The 18,322-nt window shown below is 43.0% G+C and overlaps 1 protein-coding gene across 1 annotated transcript in view; it reads left to right on the forward strand.

Moving 5' to 3' along the window:
• Positions 1-18,322, forward strand: part of PTPRN2 (protein tyrosine phosphatase receptor type N2) — a 2,166,812-nt gene that overhangs the window by 1,115,955 nt on the left and 1,032,535 nt on the right. The window contains exon 11 of the mRNA XM_085631955.1: positions 13,263-13,342. Coding sequence (XP_085488081.1) covers positions 13,263-13,342 — 80 coding nt within the window. The remainder of the gene's footprint in view (positions 1-13,262; positions 13,343-18,322) is intronic.

Below are 18,322 nucleotides of genomic sequence, written 5' to 3' on the forward strand. Positions count from 1 at the left end.
TATTCACTTTCATGCTGATGGCATCCAATGAAATATATCTTTAAAGAAAATCTCAATTTTAACTGCTTTCACTTAGAAAACTACTTAATTCAGCTCCAGCCTGCTCCTGACTGCTATTGCTCCTTCACTTCAAAATGATTAGAGTGTGGATTGTGGGCCACAGCTATGTCTATTGGGCTAAAGAGGCTGCAAAAAGGAGAGGTGTTGACAGGGATTTGGGTTTGCCAAATTTGGAGATTACTTGATTTGGCCAGAGAGGGTTAACGGTTCATCAGTTGCTGGCTTTGGTTAAATCCATTATGGATTTCTGAGCTCCTCACCCCATGATTGTGCACTGAGGTGGCAATGACCTAGACACATTGACTGGGATAGGTCAGGAAATCCTAATGAAAGATACCTTTGCAGAACTAATGTTACTTTTCCCTCACATTGTCTTGGTGTACTCTAATATATGCCAAAGACAGAAATGGAAGTGTCAAATCAATTCTGTCCACAGATTGACAAAGCCAGGAAACATGTTAATAAAACTGTTTCTGCTTTCCTCAGAGACCATACCATGGGCTGTATCTATGACAACAATCTGCTTTTGACATGCATGGAATTTATAGAAATGATGGAGTGCACTTTACAGACAAAGGCAACAGGGTGTTTCTAAGTAACCTAAACTCTGAATCCGATCTTATGTCAGGTCATATAAACACAATTAACACAAAGGCTCTTGTCAAAGCCACCCTAATACCCAAAATATTTTTAATTTTCTTTAAAAAGCTCCTTTTTTCAGTTTTTGGGAATCTTCGAGACAACATCATGATGGTCACGGACACTTCGGAAGAACAGAAAACAAAAGCAGACATTCAATGGCCACTAGCACATCCAAAAATAATTAGAAGAAAAATCTATTCCAAACATTGAGCTACACATACTAATATATACATGATTATTTAAAAACATTTTTAAACTCATGTTTTGGTGCTAACTTTCTTTAAAAACCATCTTTAAAACCAATTTTCCGTTCTCGCAGTTATTCCGGGAATCAAGATGATGCTGATAACCACAACGATAGCGCCTTTACCATAATGTGAAAAACACATATATGCACACACATTACAGTATTTAACACCCTAAGGGTTTATTAATGTGTACTTCAAACTCATCTTTTTCTAGTGTATTTCTAGAACAACAATCTCTAAAACCTATTTTCTGTTTTCGAAGTGAGGCCGGAGATCACAATGACGTCGGTAATCGTGATCCCCGCAGATCGGCGTGAAAGCGGCAAACAAAAACAGGAATTCAATAGCCAGCACCACATAAAAAAATTATAACTATATAAAAGATTCCAACCATCACTCTAGATAACTCACTATATAAATAACTATACAAAAAATTTATCAGAATCTCAATATCTCTCGAACAATGCTTATTAATGATTCATTGATTTATTTTTCAAATATTTCCACCAATATTCACGACGACGTTGGTAGTCACGACGTCCCCGTGACGGTACACGGTGGCTGCCCTGGCCGTCGCGGCGATGTTGCAAATATCGAACGCAATTTAAGAAAGCAATTTTGGACACATGACTTGTGTCACTTTCACAGACATTTCTCAAACATGGGTTCAGAGTATCTCCACCCTGACCCCTTATGTTAGCTTTCACACAAATTTTCAGCCCTGGGAACCGCTCCCGGACAATAAAATGGCAGCTGCAAATTCTGTTCAGGTTGAGTTCAGCCAATCAGAGTATTCCCGTTGGCTCGCGCATCCGGAAATGATCGCGAAATATCCACGGCCAGAGATATATCTATAATTTTCTTTTTAAATTTCTCAAACCCTACTGGACGGATTTCCACCAAATTGCAAAGAGCACAATCTGCGCAGCAACATCTACCATTCTGCGTAATTTGGTGTAATTCCATCCAGCGGTTCGGGCTGTAGGTTCGACAATGCGTTCCTATGGAAATTAACGCCCCCAAACTTTCCATGACACACAGAAACTCCTTTGACAGTTTTTTGGGAGCATTTTATGAAGGTTGGTCAAATGACGCCAAAATTATAGTAGGCAAGTCAAAAATGCTTTTCCTTACTATAACTATCTGCTGGCGACCACCAGTAGGTTGTTTGAATTTTGGGGGCTAGGACGTTTGGGGAACCGAGGAAGGTCCGGGATGCTCAGCAAATCAGGACAGTGATTTTTCTGCCACACCGCGTATTGCCCTGCCCCCTGCCAACCCACAAGGGCATGTTAACAAGAAAATTCCCCACGTAATACTCACCCAAAAGGAGAACTCTGGGACTTGCAGTTCGTATGAGCAGTGAGTGGTATACGGGCACATGATCTGGGAGGAGCGGATTCCCACCAATGGGAAGGGTGCAGGACATTGTTAAATGTGGGTGTGTTAACATTCCGAGTAAAGAGGCATCTGACGAAGGCCGAATGGGGTCTCCAGGGCCCAGAAAATATTGCGAGAAGTGGGGCCACACAGCCCCACTTATAACCAAAAAAAAGGGGATAAAAGCTGACATCTCGCCGGAGGCCCCCCCCCCCTCAGCAGCACACTGCAACTGTGCCTACTGGGGCTTTGTGGGTATGGGGATTAAGTCCCCTAGATCCATAAGGGTCCTTAGGAGCCAACTAGCCCACCAGGTATCTCCAGTAAGCCCCACATAGTGAGATTGCTTTGAGGTGATCCGAGGCCATGACCCTTTTTACTCCACTCTGCAAATGCGCCTCTTGGCGCACTGCTGGTGGGGCAATGAGGTTCACATGTGTCCTGAGGACCTCAGGACTAAAGGGGACTTCATCCCCCAAGCAGCAGTGCGCCAGGAGGTGCGTTTGCAGAGTGGTTCAAAAAGAGGGTGTGGCCTCAGACCACTCTCAGCAGTCCAGCTGTGTGGGGCTTACTAGAGCTAACAGGAGGGCTAGTTGGCCCCCAGGGACCCTCAGGAGGCAAGAGGACTTCATCTTCCAACCAAGTGTGCCAGGATGCTCGTTTGCAGAGTGGTCCAGAAAGGAGGCGTGGCCTCTGTGTAGCTCTCAACAATCCCACTACCTGGGACTTACTGGAGGTATCAGGTAGGGTAGTTGGCCCCTAAGGGCCCCCAGCATCAAAGGGGACTTTAATCCCCATACAAGAGCGTGCCAGAGAGCGTGTTTGCAGAATGGTGGGCATAGGGGGCAGGGCCAGCCATGAGAACTTACCAATGCTGCAGTGTGGGATGTACTGGAGGTAATAGGAGGGGTAGTTGGCCCCAATGACATTCTTGGGGGACAAGTACCCCTCCTAGTATGTCCAGTAAGTCCCAGACAGTGGTATTGCTATGAGTTCTTCGGAGGCCACACCCCCCCTTACTCCACCACTCTGCATACGCGCCTCCTGGCACACTATGGGTTGGGGGATGAAGTCCACTTTACTCCTGAGGGACTCTGGGGGCCAAGAAGCCCTCCTGGTACCTCCTGTAAGTCCTACGCAGCAGTATTCCTGAGCACTGGTCGGAGGCCCAGCCCCCTTTCTGCATCACTCTGCAAACACGACTACTACGTTATAGTTAGTAATTAGCATTTAAAAAAACCTTAGAAATTCATTGACAAAACCATAGGTTTCAGGGACGTTATAGTTAGAAATTAGCATTTAAAAAAACCTTAGAAATTCACTCAAAAAAACACAGCTTTCAGGGACGTTATAGTTATTTGGACATTTCACTCGTACAAAACCAGAGAAATGTGTCTGTTATAGTTAGTTGAGCTAACAATAACTCGCCCCTCTGCAATGCACTGCTGATGATGTCACATATTACATCACTCATGACATGGTCAGTGACATCACTGATGACATCACTGAAGACATCTCAAATGACATCATTGATGACATCACTTATGACATCATCCACATATATCTGATGCAACTCCTCACACCATGATATAACCTTTCATACACCCACTCTGAAATACAGACTACCATTCTCAAAACCATTGACACACCAATACCAGTTGATACATACACTCACTGATTCATAGATCTACACACATCCACTCACTCACCGATACATTCACTCATACACACAGTCACTCATCAATACAGCCTCTGATATATGCACTTATACACCCATACAGACACTCACATACTGGCACTTATCCACAGAGATACTCACACAACTAGTCAGTCACCCAAAGACTCAATCACACTGCCATTTACTCACCAATACAGTTATACACACCACATTTCACATATTCATGTAGCTACTAACACATCCTTACTCTCTTATACAATCATTGACACAAGCACACACTCATCCAAACAGCCACTCTCACAATCACTCACTCTCACATATAGTCTGTTATAAACTCCAAAACTCACATATGCTGCCTGTCACAGATGTACTCACACATATACCACTGAGACATCCATTCACTCGCCAACACAGCCATACGCACACTCACCCATACAGCCCCTCGCAAACACACTCATGAACCTCTATACCTACTGAATCACTCATCATTTGAGATGTCATCAGTGAAAAGTCATTGCTGATGGGAGGAACTTACTCGCTCAATGTGTTTGTTTCTCACAAAAAAATCCCTAACATGTGGGGTTGTTTCTGAGAAATTGTCAATGACTCTTTGAACAGGATTTTTCTTTCCCGCTCATAGCTTCCGTTGTTTGCTCTTCCAGCCCAAGGAAGGAATGCTGACCTTGGCAAACCCCGGCCCTGGGCATGAAAAATGTATGTCAGAGGCTGACATTCCTATGTTCCTACATACTGGCTTGGGGATCTTGTGGTCATACATTTCTGACACCACAGTCAACTGAGGTGCCAAACCATACGTAATTCCTATAGGGTGAAAGATAATAGCATTTAATATACTATTCCTGTTTGAGTTTTTAATGTAGAAATCTGACTTAAATGAATGCTTAGATTTATATAGACTACTGTTAAAAACATTAATGCATTCGGACCTATTTCCTTAAATATGTGTTAATAAGCACATATTCCATAAGTTTCTCTTTAGAAGCTGACCGAATATATCTCTTTACAACGAATGTGCTACCACGCATTCCATTACGTTGTTACAACACGAACGATTACATCGCAAGTCATTACAACAACTTGCTGTGGGGGTGCGCTGAACTTAGTAATAGTAGAATTTACTATTCCTACTCCAGTTTGTGCAACAGCAGGGAAGGTGTTAGATTGTAAATCCAACACCAGCGCACCCCCTACAGCAAGTCGTTGTAACAACTTGCGATGTAATGGGTTGCTTTGTAACAACGCGGTCATTGTAACAACCGCATTGTAATGGAATGCGTTGTAGTGTACTTGATGTAAGCGATGTCTCCCATGCTGACCCCATTCCAAAAGCATCATCTGTATAGCACATCCATAGTTTTATAGTGAATACATTGTGTGGTTTATACAATATAATTCTTTTCAATCAAATGCATGTATATATTTGCATAGTCTACTGCCCAGGTAAGACTGAAGGGTTTGTAGATCGATGGTTTTATCATATGTAAAATAGTTATGGTATAAGATCTAATGCAAAGAAGAAATGTTGAATGTTATGTTGATTGTATCTAGACCAAGCCAGAGGATAAATGTTGAACCTGTGATTTTAAATGGTTATATTTTTAATACATTATATTTTAAAACTAACGTGTTTCAGATTTTCAGAAAATCTATACAGGGATGCTATTTAGATAATATATTATGTTATATTAGACAATATTTATAAAGCACACTATTACCATATTGTCACTTGGCACTGAAAATATGAGGATGTGACTCAGCTCATTCAGTGAAGAGCAGGGTCCCCAGTTTCTTCTTTAACAGGGAGTGTGATATGATGCTCTTAATATTTAGGGATAAGGAATTCTAGATTTTTGGAGACAAGGCCAAAAGGACTTTACCCTCAAAAGATTTTTTTTTTAAAGATCTGAGCCTTTAAAAGTCATTTAGAATATATTGGAAGTATAGCGGAGAGTGGTAACTGGTAATTGTTGCAGCATGTTGTAGCTAGATGCTCAGAAGACTCTTCAACAGTGGAGAGCCTCAGGGTTTGGAGAGGTAGGCATCAGGGTTTGTAGGTTAGCACATAGACTCTGTTGGATATGGAGTCACTGGTTGAGGGGGGTGAAACACTACTCAGGCATCAACCACATTCCCAATATTAGTTACCATTGGTGGGGCCCAGAACTTGTGTTTGTGCAGTACCATACAATGATTTGTGTAGCATAACAATCCCATCTAAATAATTTAACACCAGAGTTGTCTCATTTTAAATTCTTCTAGTTTTCTATTGACTGTTTTCTCCTTTTTCCGAATTGATTTGTGCCCTACCTCCCTTTTTGTAAGAAATGGATCATATTATTGAGTTTGACAGACTTAGCAGGGTTGAGCTGCTGAAGCTTTGCAAAGAGAAGGGCTGAAGGTAGGCAAGAAGGCTACCAACCTGGATTTCCCAGGTAGCCCTCAGAGCCTTTGGGGAAGTTCAGAAGTGGAAGACTACCCCAGAGGAGGAGGATGAGGATGGGGAGAACACTTGGAGGATGATGAGGAGGTGGTGGACCCAAGCCTGGGTCCTGAGCATCTGGATTAGCACAACTCACCCCCAGAGGATGCCCAGGGTGGGGCAGGGAGCCATGTGTTTTCCCAGGGGCCTGCCCCATAGGAGCTGAAGATAGGGAGGCAGAGAAGGAGCTCAAGCTGCATCTGGCCAGGATGAAGCACAGGAGAGGAAGGCCGAGAGAGCCTTTGCCAGAGACAAAGCTATTGCTGAGGAGAGTAAGGCTGAGGCTTAGAGACTGGCCATGGATGAAAGAAGGATGTCCCATGGGATCAGTCTCAAGGAGCTGCACATCAGGGCCAAGCAGGCAGAGTCTAGCAGTATTGGTGGTAGCATTACCTTAGTATCCATTGTACAAAAGAGAGTCCCCATCCTGAAAGATTTGGTGCCTTACATTATTTGTGAGATGACATAGACAACTAGTTTGAGGCCTATTAGGTTTCCCTGGAGAATAATAGGTCCCTGAAGATGAATGTGGGGCCAGTCTCTGGAGGCATAGTCCCAATGAAGGGAGGGATGCCCGTTTAGCCCGAGGGAAAGGGGACAGGATGAAGTATCCCCTCGTGAAGAAGGTCCTGACCAGGAAATATGGGCACAGCCCAGAGAAGTATAGGCAGAAGTTAAGGGACAGCCAGAAGCTGTCCCAGCAGGCCTGGGTAGATAGTGTGGATCATTTTTGCAAGACACAGTTGAAGGGCAGGGAAGAAAGCAATTACAAGGGGCTGTACAATTTAATTGCTAGAGAACACACATTCTGTCTATGTTTTATAGTGCTGCGCCAACTCCTTGTAGATAGTAAGCTCACTGACCCCAGAAAGTCTGCTGAGAAAACGGACTGCTGGATCAGCACCAGTGTCCACAAGAAGGTACCTGTGAGTGACCCAAAGAAGGATGATTCAGGTTCCCTTCAGGAGTGAAGGGGAGGTCAAGGGGGACACAGAGAGGTGGGGGAGGGTTCCCATGCCCCTTCTGAGAAGACGGAGGGTGGTTCTAGTAGCCAGTTGCCCTAGATGCACCATTTCCAACCCTGTTGCTTTGATTATTCTCAGCTGGTACATAAGTAAGGGGACTCCATATGTCCTAAGAAACTCCCGGTGGTGGTACCTCTACAGGGATGGCCAATATGGATGCTTGTTTCCGGTCCAGGGAGGACCTGGCCTGGAAGTTCGGGCTGGACTGTTCCCATGAGGCACAGGGTCATGACCGATTTGCATATGGCTGGGTCTAAACTGGAGCGGCATGGTGAACAAAAGAACCATGCATTTAACCCAGATCTATTGACTGGAGGTGAATGTTTGATTTGCTCTGCATTCCATCCATCAACTGTGTGTCTTTTACTTTTTCGCCCTAAGTGCGCCGGGTATGCCCAGACGTGGGTCCCGGGCTCACTGTGTCGCTGGATTCAAGCTAGCCTAGGCAGATGAGGGGTGATGCCCTGAAACCAGTCCCATGATGCTTGTTTCTGGCCCAGGGAGGACCTGGCTTGGCAGTTTGGCCTGGACTGTTCCCATGAGGCACAAGTTCAAAGTTGATTTGCAGATGGCTTGGCCTAAACTGGGGTGGCATGGTGAGCGAAATAACAATGGATTTAACCCAGATCTGTTGACTTAAGTAGCCCTTCAAACATGTCCATGGTCTGCAATTGCAGCCTGAATGCAGCCAATCTGGCTTAGCAATATTACCCCTTTGCAAGCCTTAAACTCCCCTTTTATTGCATATAGGTCACCCCTAAGGTAGACCCCAGGACGCTCATAGGGCAGGCTACATGTAATTAAAAGGTTGGATATGTACTTTGAGGGTTTACATGTCCTGGAAGTGAAAATACGTGCTACGTTTTGATTGGGAACAGGTAAACATTTTATGTTTGGTGTCTGAGACATTGCAATTAAAAATTCTCTTTAATTGAAAAGTCAGGTTTTAAATTTTAATTTTGAAAATGCGACATTAGAAAGTTAACTTTTTCCTGCCCTTACTATTTTCGGTGTCTGCAGATTATTACTGGGTCACTTGACTGTGTGTATTTGGCAGTTAGACATTTTTATTCCACCCAGACAGCCACACAATAGAGAGATTAGGTGCACCTGGAAAGGGCTATCCAGGGCAGCATGGAGGAGGAGCTGGGCACACACCCACTTGCAACTGAATATACTGTGCTCTGCCTTCCCACAAAGGACTTGTCCCCACTGCATTGTTCATGCAGCCATCTCGAAGCCAGTGCAGGGGAGTCAGAAAACTTCATGTACTTCAAAGAGAATTCTCTAGAAACTTCTCATACTTCAAGGAAGGCATCAGGTATAACAATAAGACCATCTTATCCACTCTTGATTACACTTCTGGAGCTATGGAAGACTCGGAAGACTGCTGTGCTGCTCAGCAAGAAGGACTGCTCTGTGCTGCTCTGCAAGAAGGACTCTGTTGCCCTGCTGCCCTACTCCCTGAGTGAATCGACTGGACCTCTCTCTTGATCCCAGGACCACCAGAGTGACTCCAAGGGCTAGTTGGTTGGCCTCCTGATCAGATCCTCACAGGACAGAAAGGGCTCCAACCACCTAGAACTCAGTGCCTAGACTCAGTCTGCTGTGAGTTTCCCCCCATATGGGCCACCCCGATCCTGGATCTTTGGGAGTGGGCCTCAAGGTGCACTGCTCACCCAGCCCAACTGTGGTTCGGTGGGCAGAACTGATGCAGTGCAATGTATCTCTTCACCACTCTGCTTCAAAGCTGCCAGTGTTCAATGCATCTTTGACGCAGGACTTTGCATTGCACTTCCCTCGTCAAGGGCATCTTCAACGAGAACACAAGACTCTGCATCTCAGCCCCGCAGCTCCTCGGTACCGTGCAACACTTCCTCTATGCGGGATCTTGCAACACTCTACAAACAGAATTTAAAGGACTCGCATCATGCATGACAACGCAAGGGCAACACAACACTAAAGTCAGAATTACCAAGCCACACAAGACTATCTTGTGTGGTCCTGTGGTGCTTGGTAAATATGGTGTAACGCAAGGCAGCAAAAGTCACTGCCTTGCAGTACTCTGCCCCAGGGAGGCAATCAATGGGTGGAGCATGAGTGTTTCCACGCATCAACCCATGGACTTTGGTGCATTCCTAGATTCACCATGAGTGGTAGACTTGGGGATGCATCAAAATGCTACGCGTTCCCGGGGGAGGCATAATATCTTTACTTCTCCTTGTTATTCCCTCTTTCTATGTGTGCTGTGTTCTGAGGAGAAATCCTCAGAAGATTGTTTTTGTTCAGGAAGGTGTCTCTTCCTGCACAATCTGCCTTCAATGCAAGCACCCTTGCACTATGACACAAGGGTTCCTGCATTGGGGCTGGGCAGCCAAAAGTTTGCAAGGGCAAGGAGAGGACTGTAGTGTGTCACATAATGTTGAATATGGTGCATTCCCGCCCTCTCCCTTTTATGCAGTGCAGTACTTGGTGTATTGTGTTGCATGAAATATTGATAAATCTGCCCCCCAGTCACAACTGATGACGCAATTGTACCCTGCAGCCCTGTATTATATTTGTATTACTTAGTTGTTTCATTGTAGTGTGCGTCAATGGATTTCACACTTTATTTTTTTTTGCAGAGTTTTATATAGCGCGAACTTGACCCGAATCCAATCGGGTATCAGAGCGCTTTACATAGCATCAGTTACGTTACATGAGGACACACATTCATTTTTTGTTAGGCACGGGGAGATTAAGTGATTTGCCCAGAATCACAGGATGTTCAGTGTCATTACTGAGACTCGAACCCAGTTCCCCAGGTCCGAGGTCAAACTTCTTCAAGAAAACATTCCCATGGTGTGTTAACATGTGTTTCCTACTTCCACTCATACAATTACGTTTAGATAAATATTTCAATTTATTAGTAGAGAGTATTTCTCAGGAACATCTTTAAAAAAGATTCAATTTTCATGTACATCTTCAGAAACACTGAACCGATGTTTTGAATGTGTACTTCTGAAAATGGAGTGGCACACTCAATTACACACTCACAAAGCATCTATCACCATTTGCTATGACATATTGTCATATTGGTCTTAAGCATAGGCCTCCCACTTTTGAAGAAAGAACAAAATGATGTTTATCATTTTCAAATAAAAATGAGACAGAAAAAACATTGCTCAAGTGTTACTCTTTGAGTACAATGTTTTCAATCTATGTATTTATTGCTATATAACAATAAGAACAATAAACATTCAGTGTTGACAAATTCTGTTATTTGATGCTGTGTAGGCCTGGGTGGTAAATTTCGTTCCGCTCGCAGAATTTGCGATATTTTGACATTTTCGCGTTCCGCGAAGAGCGCGAAAATGTCAAAACTTTCGCAACCTGCTGCGAAACGGAAGTATTTTTCTTGTTTGCGCTTTAAAAATGCATTCTCACGCGCGCGATCTCGACTTACCGGGTCCCTGCGTTCGCCGACGAGTTTTCCTATCCGTTCATGCGCGCCACAAGATGTTGGATTGTTGGTAGCCGGTCGCTATCCCGCGAGAGTTTGCGATCGCGAACACGTCATTGCGATCGCGAACAGGAAATAAGCATCCCGAACAAGATGGCTGGGCCCATTAGCGACCGCATGGGCAAGTTGGAGATATATTTCCCCGAGAGCACGCAAAAACACATCGCGAACGGGCGGGAAAAGCAATCTCCGCATCTTCGCGAAAGTATCGCATGCTCAATGAGATTTTGCGCAATTTCGCGATAATTTGCGAAAGTCAATTTCGCAAATTCCGCCCACCCTTAATGCTGTGTTACAGTCTTTTTGTTTTGTGCGGAATTCACCATCACAGAACCTCTCATGGCACTGTTTGATGATAGCACCGTAGAGATGCCGTTGTCTGGATGAAGGCTGCTAACAATAATCAGTACCACTGGGACTCTGCGGCTGCTGTGTTTGCCACATAATTATGAATCTCCAGCACTTGCTTTAAACTCACCATCTGCTGCATAAGTAGATGATTTTTACAAAAAGTGTTCAGCTCAAACGCAGAAAGGCTTTCTAAAGAAGCGAAAAACATAGAGCCTGATTCACAAATGGATTTATGGCTCGTAAATTTACGAGTGCGAAGTATCTGCACTCAGGGTGTAATCTCTGAACTTGGGCGGAATCTAACTTTACGAGTCGTAAGCCCCTTTTTGAATCGAGACTTTAATGTCACAAAGTGGCAAAGCATTTGCAGAGGTTATCTGGTCTGCTGCCACCTACTACTTTCTGTGTTCAGAATTTAAACTAGCACTAGTAAGATGGTTATTTTATCCATATGGTAATCATTAATGTGTATCAAAATGACAGAATAGTGAAATGTGCGGACATAGAAGCAATAGGTGAGCAAAAGAATGATGGATTTAACCCAGATCTCTTGACTGGGGGTGAATGTTTTGATTTGTTCTGCATTCCGTCCATCAATTGAGTGTCTATAGAATGTGACACACTTAGCATTTTTGTGCCCCATAATTAAGTCAACCCTGCTGCATAATTTAGTCCCCATTACCGCATATTGGGCCCAATGAGTCAGCCGATGGTGTCTTGGTTAGTCAGAAGTAGGCTCCATTTTCTGCAGTCACTGTATCCTGCTTATATGTTTCTCAACACTGCTGTGTGAGGTGCATGTCAGGGTTAGCTTTAGTGCTGGTGGTGACCAGTGCGACAATTTTTGTTGACGACCACTTCCTAATATCAACCTCTCTACAATTACCCCCTTCTCCACAATTTCCCTCACTTCCATGCCTCCCCAGTGCCCCTCATCGCTCCATAGCCCGCTCTCACATGCATTTAATATTTTTATAGTGTTACTCATACAATTGTAAGGTGTCAGAGCACTTTACATCACACACATTATACAGAACAGAGTCAATGAATCATACATGCGTGAATCAGTCTATAGGAAATGTTACATAAAACATTGAGGATTACAAGGTGTAGGAGTTACATGTCACCGATTCTAGTAGGCAGTATATGTTAATAGTGCTTGGTCTAGAGAAGCACAAACTCATGATTTAAAATGTACCACAGTGGTTGGAGGTTGACTTTACTAATAAGAATGTATTTCTACCCAAATGAACCCTTTTTAGCAACATTAGGAAAATGAAAGAGTGGGGAAAAACATAACATATACCTTGCAGTTTGCATGCAGCTCTTTTTTGGTAGTTCATAGCTCGCTGTGCTATATTACAGTTGAAACGTATCAGCTGCAAGTAACTGAAGGATCTCATAGACAAAAGCAGTAACCTACCGAGCGGTCCACGTGATAAACAATTTGGTGATTTGTATGGTGCATGGTCTTTGCAGGAGGCATATTAACGCTCTGCAACACTTTATCATGGGTGGAAATTGCCAATATATAAAACTCAGATTTCTCTCTCCAGGAGGAACATTAATCACCAGAGTTGTCTTGCCATTTTTATTGTTGCCTGAAAACTGCTAGACACACAAGGGACTCTGCAGCAGGGGCATTGTCACCCCCCTGTTATTTCTAAACTCAGCATCCCCCCCTCCCCGCAACCTCTCACCCCTGAGATCAGTGCCTGCTGCACCAGTCACATTCCCCTGCAGCCAGCTCTGTGGCATGTTATCTATTCGCAAAAGTATTTGACCACATTTTCAGTATCCATAGTAAAGGGTATGCATTGGAATGTTGTGCACATTTTCCCAATCTCAATCCTATTTTTCTTTGATTACCTTGCAGTGTGATGGGAGCAGCTGTGACTTTCCAGGTGCACGCCAATTCCCACAACGTCTCAACCACAGATGTTGCAAACGCGGCAGGTAAGGCCATTTTAAGCCCTCCGTTTTAACTACGTCATTTGTTTTCCCGCGCGATTAATTGGAGGCGCTTCAAAGAATGAGACGGGCTCCCAGGGAGATTGACGTCGAGTGGATGAGACAGAAAGGGAGCTCGTGACACAGGGGGGAAATTGAAGTGTAACATCTCACAGTCAGTTTAAACTGTCTCAGACATCATTGTTTGCCAAGGAACTGGATTAGAGTCAGGCTCGGACGTGATGCGGAATAAGAAATCGGGTTGCCTTGCAGATGCCGGCGGAGTAACACAGAAACTAGATTAACGTTTCGATGTCATGCTGCACAGTGATCAGGGTTCTGGGTTGAGACTGAATATAGGACATCATTTAGCTCATCTATTTGATAACAAATGGCTTTAAAAATAAAACCCCCTTTTCAATTGAAAAAAAGTTAATTACTTTGTTCTGAAATTGTGATTTCTCTATACCAGGACATTTTCGGTCAATAAGTGATTTTGAATTGGAAAGTACGGTTGCTTTACACAGCTGATTTTACGTTTGTGCTTTGGTTCTCGGCCTGCTGTAATTTTGCTACAGCCGCCATTTACAGATACAAGCAGTCAGGGCTTTAAGTGGGCCGGGTCTCGCCGGTGCTGAGCACCGGTAGTTTTTTAAAGGGGGCCTCGAAACGGGTCTCTATTGGTCTCTGTTTTGTGCCCTGGCGGTCCCATTTTTTCCGACTGCAGTGACCGCAGGCACATGATGTGCGTGTGCTCACACTGTTCCCTTCTCACTAGTAGAGAAGTTACGGCATGCATGACGTCATGCCAGGTGAGCGTTGTAGGAGAAGGGAAATCCTTTGAAGAGAGTCATTTTCTCACTGGATTTCCTTTCTCTTTGAAACTCAGGAGCAGCAACATTGTTGTGATGTTACCAGGGCTTTAAGTGGACGCTTTTTCAATATTGTATACAAGCCATAGTTGCTGCTTATTTATCTTATGCAACTAACAATAATTGACAAAGCCAATAGTCCTGACTTGCTGTAGGTATGATGTTACTTGTTGTATCATATATCTAGATGCAATGACAGAAACAGCAAAATACAAGTCGGGTGGCACACTATGCTAAGCACAGATTTTTAAACTATATATTTTTAAGCCATACCCTTAATTACATAGACTACGTCCCTTTGAGAGACCCCCCAGTTTTTTTGATCCCACTTAAAGTCCTGCCAGCAGTTCCTGTTCCTTTAAAGAAATTCCAGTAGACCAAGCAGAGACCTAAAACTGCTATTCAATCCAGTGTGAGAACTACTCACTGGCTAGAAAATACGTAATCAAAACTTGAGAAAAAATTCCAGCAAAAGTTAACTGCTGAACTTTGTGTAAGGGTCTTGTTGCTTGTGTTTCTGACCAGAGTGCACAGCCCACAACCGAATGGCCTAGAGCAGCATTCAGAGACTGCAGCTCACAGCTATCTACAAAATTGGTAGGCTGGTCGCCATGTTTATATCCCCACAAAGTGGCATGAATTTGTATGCTTGTGTGTTTGTTTTTTTCTGTGCAGGCACAGTAGTATCTGTGTGTTGGCATCATATTTGCTAATGCTGTAGGAGAGCACCGTGTTCCCATGTTTGAATTATATATGATTATATTTTTAATACATTATATTTTAAAGCTTACTTTTTCAGCATTTCAGAAACTCTATACAGGGATGCTATTTAGAATATATGTTATGCTACGTTAGGCAATATTTATAAAGCACACAATTACCATATGGTCTCATGGCATTGAAAATATGAGGAGGTGACTCAGCTCATTCACTGAAGAGCACATTCTCCATCTTCTTTAAAGAGAGTGTGAGGTGTTGTTTTTATGTTTGTACTTCATTAGCAGGTTTAGATCATGCAATTGCGAATATTTTTAAATTGGTAGACTAACTACCATTTATGTGGGAAGTGTGTAGGCATCTGGTTCTGTACTGTATTTTCAGTGGTGTTTTTAGAAATGTACTTGCAGGTTAAAGAGATACAGACTAAAGTCTTGATGTGAGCTATGACTGATCATCTACCTTCCCAACTGGGGAATTCATATAGGTGAACTTGCTTCAATGACAAAAACTTTGCCTCACTTTGGTAGTTTAACCTGAGTTGCAATTCCCAGGGAAATGTTTGAGATGTGTATAAAAAAAACCTTATCTCAACAGACTTAAATAAATAAAGAACTTAAAGAGCCATCACAATATTTAAGTATACACTGAAACTGTAATAAGAAACATAAACATTGAGGAAGAAAGAAAAGTAGTGCAAAAGTTCTAAAATGAAAAACGTCTCCATAAAGAATATTGTTAAACACATCCCATTTGAAGCCAGTGAAAAGTAGCAAAGTAACTCCAAAATCTTCAAGTGCCCTCCAGAGGTCAAATCGGGCCTGGGCATTTCAGTTCTTGACAAATAGGTACGTGCAGTGAAAGGGGTAGGATTGAAGATCCTAGCTGGGCACCATGAATATTCCTTCATTTGCGCTTAAAATATTTTTAGAGACAGAAAAGGTCAAACAGACAAACATGGAGGCAGTAGCTGGTGTGGGTTCCATAGAGGTCTAATACACAAAGTGGGAATCCTGGTTTCCTGCTGATTGTTAACTGGAAAAGACTTTGAATGGATGAACCAAGGAAGGTCAGCTGGCAGGAATCTGTGTAAAATTGGATCTAGAAATTGGCCTCAGTGAAGATTCCCAGGTTCTGACTTAGACACTTTTGTAATCTGAATTAGGGCCAGCAGGATAAAGTCAACAGTTATATGTGAAGGGGTCGTCAATGTCCTCTTGCCATTGTGGAAAACTCTGAGTGGGATTACACAATGTAGATAGATGACAAGGACGTACGTTGTCTTGTTAGTTGATCCTTGAACCCAGTCTTCTGGACTCCATAAAAATGGAGCATTTGTCTCACAAAACAGGATAATGTCTCAAAAAAGCAAGGGCCTGATTTAGAGTTTTGTGGACCAGTTAAGGCAACGGAGTACCCAGTATAGCAAAGCCTCGATCCTCCTCCTCATTTAGATAGGGGTAGATCTTAAGCCATTGATGAAACCCTATTGACCCAACAATGTGGAGGACGTCATAGGAAGAACATTACACCGTCTGCCCTATTTAGGGTGATCGGTGTATTGTCCTTTTTTCTGTCTGTCATAACCAGGCAAAGCCTGGTGGTGAGGGGGCAAAAAATGATGACATTCACAGCCTGGAAAAAAACCTTTCAAATTGGCTCTATTACTATCCTGCTCCAAAATCCCACAAGTATCTCATGTGCAAAAGGCAGGGTGATCTGCAGATTTATTGCCTTACAGTGGGAGGTTCATGCTGGCTTCAGGCCAGTCCCAGTGTAGTGACAGTTGAATTGAGTGCACAGGCACACCCCTTCAGTTGAACATGTGCTGCTAAACCTGTGTAAAAGACCTAAGTCTAGAGGTGACTTAAAGAAATCTAGTGATCCAAAAATGAAAGGAGGGGGTCACATCTGTCGGGCGAATCACCTTTGGGGCAATTTATGATTTTGTCCTTGCATTGTAATCACAGTGATGTCAGGATATATTTGTCTACTTCAGTTGGAGGTTTGGTCACCATGTTTATTCCTTCAATGTATGTCTCATTTAAACTTTATGTGGTTATTTATAGATGGATGACCATACGAATTCGAAGACTCTCAAATACTGTTTCATGGATTTTCTTGACATGGGCATATGTATTTAATGAGCTTAGCATTCATTTTCCATTTCTGACAATGCTGTTTTTTTTTATTGTTTTCTTATTATTCACCTTGTGGGAAATTGACTTTAATTTGTATGTATACATCCTCAATATCCACATTGATTAAACATTGACATTGACTATTTGTACAATGTGAACTACTTCCATAGTTCGTGTGTTGAAATCATGGTTTCCCAAAGAAATTCACGCTGTGGGCTCATGAACCAGACAAATGACATTAGAAAATATCAGGAGGAGACACGCTTCCCATACCTCAGGTCCAACAGACCTGCCTTTAGCGCTGTAAAAGCAATTAGTAAATAATGAGTCCCACAGAAGGCTACAGCAGGAGCAGCAAACGTTTTGAATCTCAGTCAAATAGAAACAGATGCTACTGGAACGGCATTTAGGCTTCCAGATTGGTTGGAAGGTGCAAAGTTTAAATTATACTGGACCTAGAAACAATGCTTTGTCATATTTGATCCATCACAGTGCCTTTTACAACCTCGAGTTATCATAGGTGGCTGTGTCTTGGTATTTTGATCAGTGACTTTCAGGTACTATGATGTAAATAATTGTATGAGTACATAAATAGCATATTTCTAGTATGAATCTGCCCATATTCAAGCATGACTGGATTTTAATTTTCTTTCTGCTGCACAGGCAGGATGTCTGATTGTATGTTGAACTGATAAATACATACAAATTCTATATACCAATACTCATGCATTAAATATAGTTATTTAAAAAAATCCAATAACATACTTAAAAAAGAGAGGCATTATTTACAATCCAATAATGTTTTACCTTTTCTTAATTATTCAAGTTTATGTTTATTTAAAAGAGTTATTCTATATGTCCTCCGGGCTCGGCGGACCTTTTAGGTGCAGACTGCTGGCTGTGGACTTGGATGATTTGTTCTGTAGTCCCGCAATTCGCCTTCTTGCCCAAGGAGCACGCACCCACTCTTTTATACAAATACGAGGTCTGTTTCCAGAACAGTGGGAGACCTTTACTGTAACCGTGAGTCTATCGGTTCTTTGCACCTGAGGTTAGGGTAAGCCTTAGCGAGCTTACACCGCCAAGGTGCCTTTGTTCTGTTGTATAATTAGGTCCTGATGAAAGCTTAGTGAAAAACATTTGATAAGCTGAAACATGTCGACCACTTGACCACCCATAGGATAAATCTGACCAAATTAACGTCAGCAGTAATTATCCTTCACAGTTTTTAACATATTCCTGTCTCGTCACTATTA

This window comes from Triturus cristatus, chromosome 10, assembly GCF_964204655.1.
Source record: "Triturus cristatus chromosome 10, aTriCri1.1, whole genome shotgun sequence".
Lineage (NCBI taxonomy): Eukaryota > Metazoa > Chordata > Amphibia > Caudata > Salamandridae > Triturus > Triturus cristatus.